Here is a 15,396-nt window from a genome sequence, read left to right as displayed (position 1 = left end):
GGGAAGGTCCCTGGCCTGTTCCCCAACCCACTAGATGGTCCAGCAGAAACTGTGGGAATTGTTCTCCTTCCTTTTCCCCATGCTGGCCAGTGATGAATTATCTCAGTGAACGGCAGATTTGAGCCATGGAAGTGGCCAAACTGAGGGCTACTGTGAATATCTGAGGTGAGCAAAATCCGCCAATAAGCGCAGGACCCGCCAAGGTAGAGGAGGAACTTTGTCACAAGAAGTATGGAATAATCTACTCGTAGGGGAAGCTTCTTCAAACCGTAAAGCATGAGGAGAGTTTACATCCCTTATACATATTTCTTATCTAAGGTAATTGTGGGCGTTATTCATATATGTCTAGTTGTAGAGGTATAGAGTTATGGATAGCTATGCTTGTTTGAAACACCCACAGTGTATTTTGACAAAAATTAACTTTAAGGAATTGGGAATACCCATTCTGAGTTCTTAATTCTTTTATTCTCACAGTTTGTTGCAGCAAATTACTTACAAATAACTTCATTATATGAAGTAATTTGAGACTATATAATTATAGTTTTATGCAAAGAGTGTATTAATGCAACATAATGGCTTAAAATTTTAATACCATAATTCCAGGAATTAAAAAGATTTTCATAGTTGGATCACATTACATATGTGACATGCTTTATGTAGCATTTCTCATCACTGTTAATGCTGTTGTGCTCTTAGGGTATATGTGCAGTAAACATTGTTTGGGGAATGTAAAAGTTAAATCTTGTGTTAACATTAATAAACCTAGACTTTTGTAAAAGTGTGGTCTAGCAGTTAAAACATCAGTCTGGGAGTCAGGAGTTTTGGGATATATTCCTAACTCTGGGATTGATATGCTTTTGCCTTTGGCCAAATTACTTGTGTGCCTCTATTTCACCATCTGCAAAATCAGGGTAATAATAATGTCTATATCACAACAGTGAGGTTAGATTCATTAAATGTTTCTATAATGTTGCTACCTCTGTATGTAACAAAGAAAAAAACTAGTAATAGCCTAATTTGTAAGGCTGTCAAGCGATTAAAAAAATTAATTGATTAATCGTGCAATTAAAAAAATCTGTTGTGATTAATTGTGTGATTAATCACACTGTTAATAATAGAATAGCATTTATTTAAATAGTTTTTTATATTTTCTACATTTTCAAATATTTTGATTTCAATTACAACACAGAATACAAAGTGTCCAATATTTACACTATAAAAAACAAAAGAAATAGTATTTTTCAATTCACCTAATACAAGTACCATAGTGCAATCTCTTTATCATAAAAATTGAATTTACAAATGTAGAATTATGTACAAAAATAATTTTTATTTTTGAATGCAATGTAAAACTTTAGAGTCTACAAGTCCACTCAGTCCTACTTCGTTATGAGTTTCTGTAGTGATTGTTGTCAACTCTCAAACAAGAATGGAAAAGAAGATGTAATTAAGAATTGTCTGGATGTTTTTTTAAAGTCTTCTAATTATATTTCAGATAATAAGAGAGATGCAGTTTAATGATGAGAGTAAATCTTAAAAGGAACAATAACTCCTTTATTTAATGCTTAAAATAATTCCTAGTGGAAAATAGCATTTAGTTAATTGTTATTACATAGGAATTACAGAATTACAGAGTTTGACTTTTTTTTGTCATTCATGTATTTAAGTGACAGTGGTATTATTTACTCTAAATTAAGTTCTATGCACAACAGCAGCAAATTAATTACCATCTATGTAGAAAAAAACAGAGAACTAGTAACTTATTTTGAAAAGTAATCTTTTTGATAAGGATGCTAAAATGCAATTTTTTTCAACTGAACAAGAGATTTTATTAATATATTCTTTCCTCACAAAGAACAAAAGCTGGATTGACTTGCCTGTTAATTTATTTAAATATTTTAGCAGTGAATTGAAATAACCAATAAGGAAAGCCCTGACCTTTCACTTACATTGTTCATACATTGAGAGTTTTTCCATTAAAAAACTCTTATTAAAAAGCAGTTAAGGTTCCAAAGTGAAGTATTCAAAAGTCACTAAATGCCAAATTTCGAGCTGCTTGTACAACCTTAATTAGCCCCCTTATGTGTATGCATTAGGATGTACTCTTTGATTGCATACATGGTCACATACTGTTTTTTCCACAGGACCCTTGCTTCATTCAGTGCATAGGATAGTGCATATTGCTCCGTGAATAAGGCGGGTTTCTTTAGTCCATTTGTCTAGGAACTTATTCAAAGCCCATAGAAGTCAATCAGACCTTTTCTATTGACTTCGCTAGGTTTTGGATCAGGTGCCAAGTGTATGGGCCCAGTTTTGCCTCAGTCACTAGACACAGTCCAACTTCTTCTTTACTGTTCATCCTGTCTCATTCACCATCCAGCCTATTCACAGAGTGAGGCAGGTGTTCTGGGGAAAAATAGTAAGGACCAGATTCTGATACCCTTACTTACATTGAATGGTATCTTTCTCCCCGAAGAGACTGCGCTTATGGAATAAGGTACAATTCAACATGAGTATGGGTATTAAAACGTTGCCTTTTGTGGTCAATACAGGCAGGGCTGGTAGCACCGTCTATTATTAAATCTGCCCAACACTTCCTACTATAAGATATTGCTTTCAATTGCTTATAACTTAATCAAACTTTAACTATTTGAGCTGAAATTTTCAGTGCCCATGTTTGCCTCAGGCTAAATTTTTCTGGAAATTTTCACCTGAAATGCTTGAGGTGTTTCCAATGGTGATGATAGAAGAGAAAAAATATATTGTTTTTCCCATGATAAAAAAAATTCTGGTGACCTTTTCTTTGAAAACCCCTAGCTCCCTGATGCTTTGGAGCAGGGACTTGAAATTTGGCGGCAAGAGGGGAGAGGTGTGGCCTCAGAATCACAAATCTACACAAATTTGGCCAGTTTATAAGCGTTTGAAAATTCACAGTTCACACATACTCATTTGTTGCAGAATTTGAAAAGTGTGTAATGAATGAGGTAGGAGATTGCAGGAACAGAAAGGATGGTCTCACGGTTAAAGCATTTGAATGCTGCCCTGGAGAACTGGATTCCATTCTTGTCTGCACTACAGAGTTCCTGTGTGATTCTGGCTATATCACTGGGTATATCACTAATTGTGTGTTCCTCATTATCTGGATGCCTGACTTGAGACTTGGGAATCTGATTTGCAGAAATTCAGCTGCAGCTGAAGTCAGTGGAAGCTGCACTTTGAACACATTAAGTGATATATAGTGCTTAATACTCTGAAAAGTCAGGCCCTAGGCATCTCAAATTGGGAACCCCAAATTAGTGGATACTTTTGACCTTAATGTGTCCGTGCCTCAGTTCCCCATCTGTAAAATGGGGATGATAATATCTCCTCATTGCACAAGGGTGTTGAAGAAATAAATTAATTAATATTTATGTATGACTCAGCTCATTAAGTGTGCACCATCCGTCCTGTGCAATGGATGAAGCAGGAGTCCTGTGGAAAAGATAGTATGTGATCATGTAGTTAAATACTATATCATAATGCATAGACACAAGGAAGCTTAATTAATATTGAATAGGCAGCCTTAATTCTGGCATTTCTTAACTTTTGAGAGCAGTATACAAATAGTGGCAGGAAAATGTTAATAATATTTTGCATATAGGTCGGGCCTTTTGTCCAAGGATCACAAAGCCCTTTATAAATATGTACATTATTTTACAGAGTGGGGAAAGTGATGCACAGGCTGATCATGACTTTCCAAAGACCAACAATGAGTTTGTAGCAAAGTTTTGTATGGAACCTAGAGTTTATTATTATTGTTTATTTTATTACAGTGGTGACTAGGAGTTCCAATCATGGACCACAATCCCACTATGCTAGGTGTTGTACAAATATAGAACCACAAGATGATACGTGCCCCAGACACGTGATAATCATCAGTAGCTTGCAACATCCAGTCCCCTCCTCTAACCCATATACCATGTTGCCTCCAAATATATTGAACAAAATTTGCACCCATCATATATAACCTGTTTTACAGATTTTTTTTTTAATGATTTCATTTTTAAAGAAAATCTCAATCACATGCAAAATAATATTTGGTGATGTGGTGTGTGTATAAAGTGTTGCTTTTCAGTCTGTTAGCTACTTTGACACCCCATACCTAATATAAGGATAAAATACTAGCAGGTAATTGAATCAAAATGTGATGTTCTTTTGGACTCAGCCATTGCACTGTACCTGTTTCTCTTTGAGAAAATCTAGAAAAGAGCACCCTAGTGAAACACAGAACAGTCAGAATTAATAAGGGTAAAATTTTGCCAAGAAACTTGCATCTGGGCAATAAACTTGTTGGGAGTGAACTTGTCCAGCTGTAGTTTATAGCCCTGATAAATTAGGTTAATAATTGAATTTCTGAACACTACAGTACCTCTTATTCTCTCCAGTGTTGACAAAATGTTAGCAATGTGACAGGCTCTCAACATACACATGCTGAAATAAAGCAACATCCAACCCCTTCGGCAAAATCTGGGGAAGTAGATGGGCAATATGCTCGGAACGTTAGCAACTTTGGGTTTTGTCAGATGAGTGGAATTTGCTCCCTCCCGCCCATGTCATCCCCTGGGGATGTCCAACCCCCAGACATTCAACTCTAAGGACTTAAAATTTGAACACCTCAGCTGTTCATAACTTCAGCGTAAAATACAAAGAGAGAGGCAATTTCTAAAGTAGCTGGGACATAGACCATGAAGGGCTTTGGGTTCAAAACCAATATCTTGAATTGCATGTGAGAACTGAGTGGAAATTTTATCCAGATGATGGAGTTTGAGAAAGTTTAGTTTATGGCGGTGTTCATTTATATAAGTTAGAAAAGTTTCTGGGATTTGGGTAGAATCCTGGTCTTTATTGAGAGTTTTGCCACTGACTTCAATGAGACAGGGTTTCATCCTAGGACTTTAGAGAAGGTGGTTTGGGGAAAAAAGGGAGGAAGTGGATTCAGTTTAGGAATGTGGAAGATGCAAAAGGTGAGAGGTCTGGGAAGGGAGAAATCAAGACATGGGAAAGGAAAAGGTAAAGAAGTGAAGGGGAATAAAAAGGAGAGATGATTGGGTGGAAGGGAGAAGGGAATTTTCTCCTCTTCCCATTCCTCCCATCTTTTCCCCGTCTCTCTCCTTTTGCCATTACCTCTTCTCTCCTTTTCTGTTCTAGATATCTCTTTCTTCTGCCCAAGAACTCATAAAAGCAGGACCCCTTTCACACTTGGCTATTTAGCCCAGCGAAATATTGACAAGTAAGTATAATATGTGTTAATTACTTATTAGAAGATAGTTAATAGGAGTGATTGTTTCCCTTGGGAGTTATTCTTAAATAGGCTCTCCATTTAGTGTGTACAAGGCTATTTTGATTATGGAACAAAAATAAACATAAATATTAAAAACTCAGTCAAAGGCTTTAAAGTTATTTTACTGAGTTTTCAAGTGAAGCAAACAGAACAGATCAGTCTGACCCAGAAGACAAAGCTATGTTCTCAAAGCAGTTATTACTGTTAGAAAATTATTCCAAATGTGAGTTTAAAAAGAATCCCAGATTTTTTCCCCCCTCATAGGTAAGCATAATTGAATGTTTACTTCTCTTGTGGAGTTCCTGAAGAGTGGCTTGTGTAGCATGCAGAGTCTGAAAGACACATCCTTGTTTAAGGAGGTAATTTAAACTAGATAGCCCTCAGGAGCCTGATGCATCAATTTAAAGGAGATAGAAGACAATATGAATAGTTCTGATTCTTGTTTCAGATGAAGAGATCAGTTCAGCACAACTTTAAATAAGTTTTCAGCATCAGTTGATTAACATTCTGTTCATCTGACCTCATTATGGAATGCTTTTCTAACCCTGTTCCTAGATGCATCTATATTAGACTGGCGACTTTTGCTGTGTTGGCATTTCCTTTATAGGATCCTTTGTCCCCAAACCATAATGGAGTTTTACCCATACCAGAAAACTTTTTTTTTGAACACTAGATTAAAAATTATTTCTTTCTAACATGGTTTAAACATACTTTGTCTGATCACTCTGGCCCTTATTTAGAATATGGATCTTAGTCCATACTGACTAGCCAAACACTGTGTAACTCTGGTTTTCAGAAATCATTTTAAAACCAGTGCTTATTAACAATTCCTTGGGACATGTAAAATATGGACTCAGGTCTTTGTCTGAGGTGTTTCTAACTCAGCTGTAGAAATACATATCAGCATGCATGCAAGATTTCAGCCTGGAGAGGAGAGTTCTTTCTTTAAATTAAAGAGGAATTTGAGAAGAATCACCTTAACAGTTTTTATTCTCCTTAACGCTGTGTCTCCATCTGATCTACCCCAGTTGGTGCAGGTCTTCAGTGCCTGACCCCTGTGTAGTCCCTTATACCAGGGTAAATAGAGTACAAGATTCTATCATTTGATTTGATTTTACACCCAAAAAAAACACAATGAAGAATCAGGCCCTGAGCCTTTGGCTGAAATTGGAGCTTGAATGAGGATGTGGGGCAGAGGGTCAATGCACATAAGACTGGAATAATGCTTATACATTCAGGGACGCAATCAGGAGAAATGGCAGAGAAGTATATCAGCCCTGTTGATTGAGGAAGTGTGTTTGTGATTTATCACTCATGTTCACAATTTGGAGGTTTTATTAGATCTTCATCTGCTACTAGGTAATAGCTGTAGTCAAGACTATTTTTCGTCATCTATGCTTGGCAAGAAGAGTTCATCCTTTTCTTTCTAATTCCTACCTTGCATTTCTCACCTCAAGATTAGAGTACTGTGACATGGGGCTACATGTTAAGCAATGTTTCATGCAGAGAGCTCATTACACTGTGTTCTGTAGTATTGTCTGGCTGTAGATTAGTTTCTGAGTGGAATTTAAGTCATAATAGTTGGGTCCTGGCTACTTGAGAGTCCACATCTCTACCCGCAGTTTCAGTCAGTAAAGGTGATCAAGCTAACAGTCAATAAAAATCTTTAAAGTGGGGGGAGGGGGAGAGAGATCTTTATTATCTCGCTCCAATCCTTAGTCTGCCAGATTTGGATTCATTGATTTACAGCACATACTGTACCCAGTCTGTTTTTCCACTCCTGGTACTGCTTCAACCTTAAGATCAGAGTTTAGTTCAGTGGTTCTTAACCTTTTTACCAATGTGGGCCACACCCGATACTACCTGTATGGCCCTGAGGGGCTGGAGCTCTGTGCTGATTTGACTGCAAGATGCAAACCACTGGTTTAGTTTTTCTCACCTCTTAGTAATTGCCCCTTCTCATAGTTTCAAGACTCAGTTTAGTTGTCTTGAATAAACTAATTCCTTACTGGCAATTTGATAGAAGTAATGAGGAAACTGTATAATAAAAAGCAGTGTAGGTATAAAAGTAAGCATGACTGAGATGCATATGAGAGAATGTTAGCCTGATCCTAAAATTGTTACAAAGTAGAGTTTAAAAATTGTAAGTGGTAGAAAATCTCACCCAGGGCTTTAAGCTCTTTGTTTCCTTAGAAAAATGTATATCTCTATCCATAGCTGTAATAAAGGATTCAGTAGCTTTAACCCCTCGGCTTTGGCAGGTCAGGATATGTCTCTTAACTAGAGTATAGCACCTTCTAGTTCATCCCAAAGAACGTTAAATTATCGGTAGTTGTTTGGTACAGACATTGAGTGAGTAGAGAGTGTTAGAGTGGCTGAACAGTGTGATGGTAGTGGGCTAATGTCTGGAGAATGGTGTTCTATTAGCCTTGTATTTTTTCTTAACTTATGATTTCTTTGGTGTTTGAGTCCACATGTTTGTGTTTGAAATACATTTGAGTAATCTTCATTCTATATTAACAAAGATTTGTAATGGAGAATTTCTTGGTGGCGTTTGAGTGGTTCTGGCGGGGATTTTTCTTTTAATATATATAATGTATTTATCTATGAGGACTGAGAACCCAGGATGGGAGACTGACCCTGGGGCGGGAGAGGAGGACTTCTTTAAAACTGTGTGTATGGGGCAAGGAAACTTTCAATGATGCTCCTCTGCTTAAAGGTCAAATCTTTTCACATGAAGCATCAAGAGCCTGGCAGCCTGAAAAGCTTTGAGAGCTAGTTGGAGAAAGCTTGAACATCTGTTCAAGCTATCTCCATTGCTTGTGACATTTTAAACAGAGAAGCTATGATTGCTTCCCCAGTTCCCTTAAACCTGCTGCCTGATCAGATTCACTCTTGAGCCCTCAGCTTGTCTCCATCCCAGCTTTAAGTCTGTGGCAGTCACTTCCAGCTCCCTCATCACTTTCTCTTGCTCACTTGCCCCAAGCAGTTAATTTCTTATCAGTATAGGTGTTTAATTTTTATTCATGTACATTTTATATGTATAAATTATGTAGTGAAAACTGTTGTACTTTCATGAAATATGTGTGTTTAAAAATGTATATGCTTTGACCCTGATTCAAGCACTTAAGTATGTACTTTAAGCACCTTAGCAATCCCGTTCAGCAAGCATTTAAGAATATGCTCTAGTCCCTGTGACTGCACGGGACTATTCATATGCTTAATGTTAAGCACATGCTTAAATGTTTTGCTGCCTAGGGGCCTTATAATTTACAAGTAGAAAACAAGACAGCGGGGAAGGGACTCAGCAGGAGGGGTGTATTCTGAGGGTGCCATAGGGATTTGACAAGTTCAAGTAGGGTAGCCAGCTGAGGAAAACCTTGTTACGTATGCCTCCTAAAATTCAGAAAGTCTTCAGGAGAGCAATTTCTCTCCTGTGGGCTTCCTAGTGTTCAGGAGACCTGAAAGACAAGTTCTTGGAGCAGGTACTTATGGATAGGTCAGCCACTGAAGTGCTAAGCTTGCAAGGTAGTTGCCTGGATGAAGAATGCTTTCTCAGTTGACTACCATATGCAAATACTGCAGAAATATGCAGTGGTAACCACTCCATCTAAAAAATAAATAACTGACATGAAATACACTGTATTTTTACAGTAAATACTGTGATGACAAATTAATTTGTCAAATAATATTATGTTAAACTTTGCAGAATAAACAGAAATAGTTGTTATTAAATTGTTCAAAAAAAGAAAAGGAGTACTTGTGGCACCTTAGAGACTAACAAATTTATTAGAGCATAAGCTTTCGTGAACTACAGCTCACTTCATCGGATGCATTAAATTGTTCATAACTCTAAATATGCACATTAGTAATATTTAAAAACAGTCTAGATCAAGACCTTCTTCTGCTAAAATTTTACATATCAAAAAACATACACAGTCATCAGTTCTATTTGTCATCAGATTAATTTGTTACCTTTGTTAGTTCTGTCTGCTCAAATGAGCAGTAGTGAAATATCAGAGGGGTAGCTGTCTTAGTCTAGATCTGTAAAAGCAGCAAAGTGTCCTGTGGCACCTTATAGACTAACAGCCGCATTGGAGCATAAGCTTTCGTGGGTGAATACCACTTCGTCGGATGCATGTAGTGGAAATTTCCAGAGGCAGATATAAATATGCAAGCAAGAATCAGGCTAGGGATAATGAGGTTAGTTCAGTCAGGGAGGATGAGGCTCTCTTCTACCAGTTGAGGTGTGAACACCCAGGCAGGAGAAATTGCTTTTGTAGTTCGCTCGCCATTCACAGTCTTTATTTAATCCTGAGCTGATGGTGTCAAATTTGCAAATGAACTGAAGCTCAGCAGTTTCTCTTTGAAGTCTGGTCATGAAGTTTTTTTGCTTAAATCTGCTATTGTGTGTCCAGGGAGACTGAAGTGTTCTCCTTCAGGTTTTTGTATATTGCCATTCCTAATATCTGATTTGTGTCCATTTATCTTTTTACGTAGGGACTGTCCAGTTTGGCCGATGTACATAGCAGAGGGGCATTGCTGGCACATGATGGCATATATTACATTGGTGGACGTGCAAGTGAATGAACCGGTGATGATGTGGCTGATCTGGTTAGGTCCTATGATGGTGTTGCTGGTGTAGATATGTGGGCAGAGTTGGCATCGAGGTTTGTTGCATGGATTGGTTAGTGAAATAGTTAACGTTGTTGGCATTTAAATTGGCGTCTTTTGGTTTCAGAGTTATCTCCTCTATTGAGACAAGCAGTGGCAGTTCATAACTTTCAGAGCTATTGCCTCAGGCAGTCTATTTCTGTTTTTATTATGTATTAAGTAGTGCTCTGAGGGTAAATCAGGGCCCCGTTGTGCTAGGCACTGTACAATGATATGGTGTAAAATCCTGGCCTTTTTGAAGTCAGTGGGAGTTTTGTCATTGACTTGAGTATGGTTGGGATTCTACCTGTGATCTCTGACCAAAAAAGTTTATCATCTAAGGAGGCAAGTGACAAGACAGCAAAGGGATACAGTTCAGGAAGACCATACTGTAACACTGATTTGGCTTTGGTTCATCTTTTCTTCACATCTGTAAGGACTACAAACATAATTGTTTTTAAATGAACGCTTGGATTCTGGAGCGTCCATATGCTGAGAGAGTAGATTATACAAATTTCTCAGTTTTTAAATACTTGTACCTTTTAAACTAATCAACAGTCTTACATGAAAATTCTCCAAAAATTCATTCTACACTAAAAGAATAAGTGCTTTAAATTTGGGGAGGGCACATTATCATTTTCAAAGCAGAGAAGCTAAGCACAAACCCCAGTGCAACTTTATGGAGTCGCTATTGTGTCTTCGTAATTAACACAGTCATCTGTAGTGGCTTCCAAATGATTTAGCAGCAGCCTTTGCTTTCAGTTTCCTTTATTTTTTCAGTATGAGTTTAAAAAACAAAGTCATTTGGTGACATTTGTGTCTTTTTGTGTCTGCCCTTTATATGATCTAAAAATTGGCGTAACCAAACTTGCAAAATACACCCTTTTTAGTGTGACGTATATGCAGAGACTGCTTCTTATCTTGTCTGCTTTCAAAAAACCTGAATGTGTACTTCACTCTGTACCTGAGAACACTCTAAGAAGGATAGTGCAGGGTTTTTACAGTTCTGACTCTATGGATCGGGGTAGTCAATTATTTTTTGCCAAGGTCCCAATTTCTTTGTCAAGTTATTGCCTCCAGAGAAAATAATAAAAACCCCAATAATGATGGTAATAAGTAAATAAAAAGATGTTGCGATCAGTTCAAAAGTGTCTGGCGGTCCAGGTTTGGCATACGGTCTGCCTATTAACTAACCCTGCTATGGATTATTCTTTATAAAGTGGATTAACCTCCCACTGCAATTGTCTGGAAAGTGCAATGTGAGCCAGTTGATAAATAAAGCGCACAGGAATCCTGCTGAGGGACTCAGTATTCTAAGTAACATAAGGAGGTTCAGGTTAATTAAATAAATCAAAACAATGACTATGCTTCTTTTCTAATTTTTGTTATGCCTGCCCTCAAGAATCCAGGACTATGTGATGTTCCTCTTCTGCACTAATGGGGACAGTGCATCTCTAGGCGGTAGCAATTATCCTAATTACAAGAGGGCTCCCATCGGCTCCCTGCTGGAGTTTTCTTCCATGGATGGTAACAGGAATAGAAATCAGGAAATGGAATTCTATGACCAGTTTCCTGTGTGAACTGGGGCACATTTCTTAAGTCAAGGTTTTCAAAAACAGAAGCTTAAATACACATTTAGGCAATTGCTTCATTGTTTACAAGGCTGACCTTCACTGGGAGCTGTTGGGAACTTAGCATGGTTGAAAATCAGGCAGCAGTCTATATGTGGATTTTGGAGTCTAACTTTAGGCTCCGTTTTTTTAAAAACTTACTCTAATATCTTTGTGCCTCAAATTACGCTACTGTAAATAATGAAGATAAGAATATTCGCCTTCTTGACAGGGGTCTTGTTTCATGAACATCTGTAAAGATCTGTGAAATCCTCACAGAGTGATATACAGAGTGCTATATAAGTACAAAGAATTATTAATTATTATTTAACTGCTACAGTAATAGAACCTTGCTTATCTGGGAGTAACCGCTTTCTCCAGGTGTAAAAACCTCTGCTGATCTGAGAGCTGTCTGGGTAGAGGTGTTGTTATTAACACTAGCGGCTTCCTAAATCTGTTTGTTCTGCAAAGTATGCACACGGTGGTCTGAATTGATCTTACTGTCACCTTGAAAGGGACAGTTTCGATCCTCCCAAATGCTAGTGACAGTGTTAACTGTGCACTGGCCTGGCCTATCAGCCCAACTAAAATGCTTTGGATTGTAAACTAATTTCTGTATGTGTTATACAGCATAATTGAATAAAATGTTAAGTGTTTAACCTATAAGCACAATAGAGAGGTAATGTAAAGGAAGGCAATATACAGTCCTGCTAATTGTGTCTTCAAAGTCTAACTGCAGCCAGAGAGCCATGTGAGCAAGACTTCCTGATCACTAGCCTTGCTTACTTTTGAACTCGGTCATGCTTTCTCGATCACATTTGCCACTGACTTTGATGGGATGAGGATCAGGCTTTAGCTCCATCATCTGACAATTGCAGACTTTTGTCCTTTCATGCTTCTTTAGCATCTTCCTTGGGAAAGAGATGGGCATTGTATTAGCAGTTTTTCATGTGCCACACTTAAGCCCTTGGTTTTTATCTTTGTTTATTGCAGCTGGTGCTGAGGAGAAAATTGGCTGGGCATTTGGCCTGGGATTAGAGAGGCTGTCCATGATCCTCTATGATATCCCTGACATTCGCCTGTTCTGGAGTGAAGATGAACGCTTCCTGAAACAGTTTAGTGTGTCTCACATTGATCAAGAAGTGCATTTTCAGGTAATATTAATATATGGTGACAAAGTTCCTCCTCTACCTTGATGGGTCTTGCGCTTATTGGCGGATTTGCTCGCCTTGGAGCTTCATGGCAGCCCTCGTTTGGCCATTTTCCTGAACCCACAGTCCAGGTCAACTCCTCCTGTGTCTGACCAGGAGTTGGGGGGTTTGGAGGGAACCCAGAACTGTCTTCTACTCTGGGTTCCAGCCCAGGGCCCTGTGGAATGCAGCTGTCTAGAGTGCCTCCTGAAACAGCTGTGCGACAGCTACAACTCCCTAGGTTACTTCACCATGGCCTCCTTCCAACCCCTTCTTTATTCTCACCCTCGGACCTTCCTCCTGGTGTCTGATAATGCTTGTACTCCTCAGTCCTCCAACAGTACACGTTCTCACTCTTGGCTCCTAGTACCTCTTGCTCCCAGCTCCTCACACATGCACCACAAACTGAAGTGAGCACCTTTTTAAACCCACGTGCCCTGATTAGCCTGCCTTAATTGATTCTAGCAGCTTCTTGATTGGCTGCAGGTGTTCTAATCATCTTGTCTGTCTTAATTGTCTCCAGAAGTTTCCTAATTGTTCTGGAACCTTCCTGTTACCTTATCCAGGGAAAAGGGACCTACTTAGCCTGGGGCTAATATCTGCCTTCTATTACTCTCCTGTAGCCATCTAGCCCGACCCTGTCACAATATATAATTTTCTCTCTGTAGGAGGGTTTGGTCATTACCAAAGGAGAAGGGATGTTAAATAACTAAAATTGTGTTCAACAGTAAAATGTAATTTAAAACCATAATAAAATTTCAGCTGCTGTGGCAAAATCCTGTCATTACCATAAATTTATATCAATGATGGAACATTTTTATTGAGCTCTGGATATTCAGAAAATCATCTCTGTTCAGGACAGCACTGAAGCACATGCTTACATGTTTTTCCTGGATAGGGATGTACTCAAGAATGTGCTTAAGTGATGTCCTGAATGAGGGCTGTGTTTGAATGGAAGCTACCTCTGAAAATACTGTAATAAATTCCCAAATCCCTGCTTGGTGTTACAGCCACATTATGCACATTCAAGTCAGTGGCAGTTGCTTGGCAAACCTTCCACAAAACAGTTTGGAAATGTGACCTGCTATCTTCAATGTGTATGTGGGCATAGCTTTTAATGATACTTAACAATCACAAGTTTCCTTTGCCCCAATGTATCAGCAGCATTTTCCTCCAGCCTCTTCTATGAGTGAGTTGCAAGCTGGGGTTTCAGCAGCACTTTTGTAGTAACTCTACCATCAAAACCATCCTAAAGTTTCTGTAACTGACCAAGTGCTACACTCATTTCAGTAATACAGCAGCTGAATATGAATTGATTGAAAGGCAGTGCTGCATTCAGAGTATACTTTACCATTGGCATAGGGAGGGTCAAGTCAACTGGCATCATGCTCCAGTGGAAGGGGTTACCGAAAGTTAGAATAACTACTGAAATTTTACCCGGTGTCTCTGTAGGAGAAATTGGATAATAATTGTAGCAGTACTATGTCAAGGTAGGAGAGGTGGACTTTAAACACTAGTGTCTTTACTATTCCTCTCACTTAATTTGTGAACCAACTTGGGGTTTTTTTATTATTTGAAAGTAAATATAATATGAAAAGAAAAATTTACGATAAACCTGAATCAGCTGTGGAAACAGCTCTCACTTTGGTACAATAACCCAGCAATGAAGACGCATTGGCATATAAGATTGGGGAAAGTCGTCCACAATTCTCCCGTGAAATACTGTAAAAAGGACCTACACAAGAGCAAACCTAAATATTCCAGTATGTTCCCAAAGATCAAACTCTGGCTGGAGGTTTGAAACACCCAGACATCCATTCAAATACAGTAGACATACTTACAACTCCAACTTTCCAGGAAGCAGCAGCCAGTCAAAGCAAGCCAAGAAAATGACTGACAGAACTCAGTCAAAGCTGAAAAGCCTGGTAGAAAAAATGACTTTTTTCTTCTCTTAATGTTATTGTGGATGTGAGGCTCCAGATGATGAAATTTATCTTATCTAATCTATTTTAGAATTTTATGCTGTCACCCATCACTGTTGTATCTGAGCATCTTCCATGCCTAATCATTAGCAATAGGAAGTCCCTGTTGAACTTCATGAGTCTTTGATACCTCTCCTTTCACAGGGTCAAAACTCTGCTTGGGGTAGGGGTTTCCTTTGGGAAGGGCAGCTGCTAGGACTTTAGGAATAAAAGGAGTGTTTGAATTGAGTGTGACACATATGACTGAGAAGCTTCTCAAAGAGGAAGGCCTTGCAATGTTTCCTAAGGGTGGACTCTGGATTTGCCTGATTTCCTCTGTAGCTTGTCACATAGCATTCAGTTTAATTCAGATCTGCATTGTGCTTATACAGAAGTTAAAATGACAAAATAAAGTTTTTTGAGAGTTTTAAATTTCATTACAAGTGTTTTACCTTTCCTTGACCAGATTTAATAGCAGCTCTTCTCGCACCATCATTAAATGAAGTTCTTCAAAACATAAAACATACCACTTGTGTGATGCTAAGACTATTCCTTCAAATTTTTCTATGCCAGCACCAAAAAAAAAAAAAGTTTCTCTCCTCTTGAAATAGATGAAAATGGTCCCTATAGTAACAGTCAAAAGTTGTTCTCCGTGCGAAATC

The 15,396-nt window shown here is 38.4% G+C and overlaps 1 protein-coding gene across 3 annotated transcripts in view; it reads left to right on the top strand.

Moving 5' to 3' along the window:
• Nucleotides 1–15,396, top strand: part of FARS2 (phenylalanyl-tRNA synthetase 2, mitochondrial) — a 388,905-nt gene that overhangs the window by 213,288 nt on the left and 160,221 nt on the right. For all 3 annotated transcript variants that reach the window (XM_043508366.1, XM_043508367.1, XM_043508368.1), the window contains one exon: nt 12,577–12,737. In XM_043508366.1, coding sequence (XP_043364301.1) covers nt 12,577–12,737 — 161 coding nt within the window. The remainder of the gene's footprint in view (nt 1–12,576; nt 12,738–15,396) is intronic.

Source organism: Dermochelys coriacea, chromosome 2 (genome assembly GCF_009764565.3).
Source record: "Dermochelys coriacea isolate rDerCor1 chromosome 2, rDerCor1.pri.v4, whole genome shotgun sequence".
NCBI lineage: Eukaryota > Metazoa > Chordata > Testudines > Dermochelyidae > Dermochelys > Dermochelys coriacea.
This window is presented reverse-complemented; position numbering and strand designations above follow the sequence as displayed.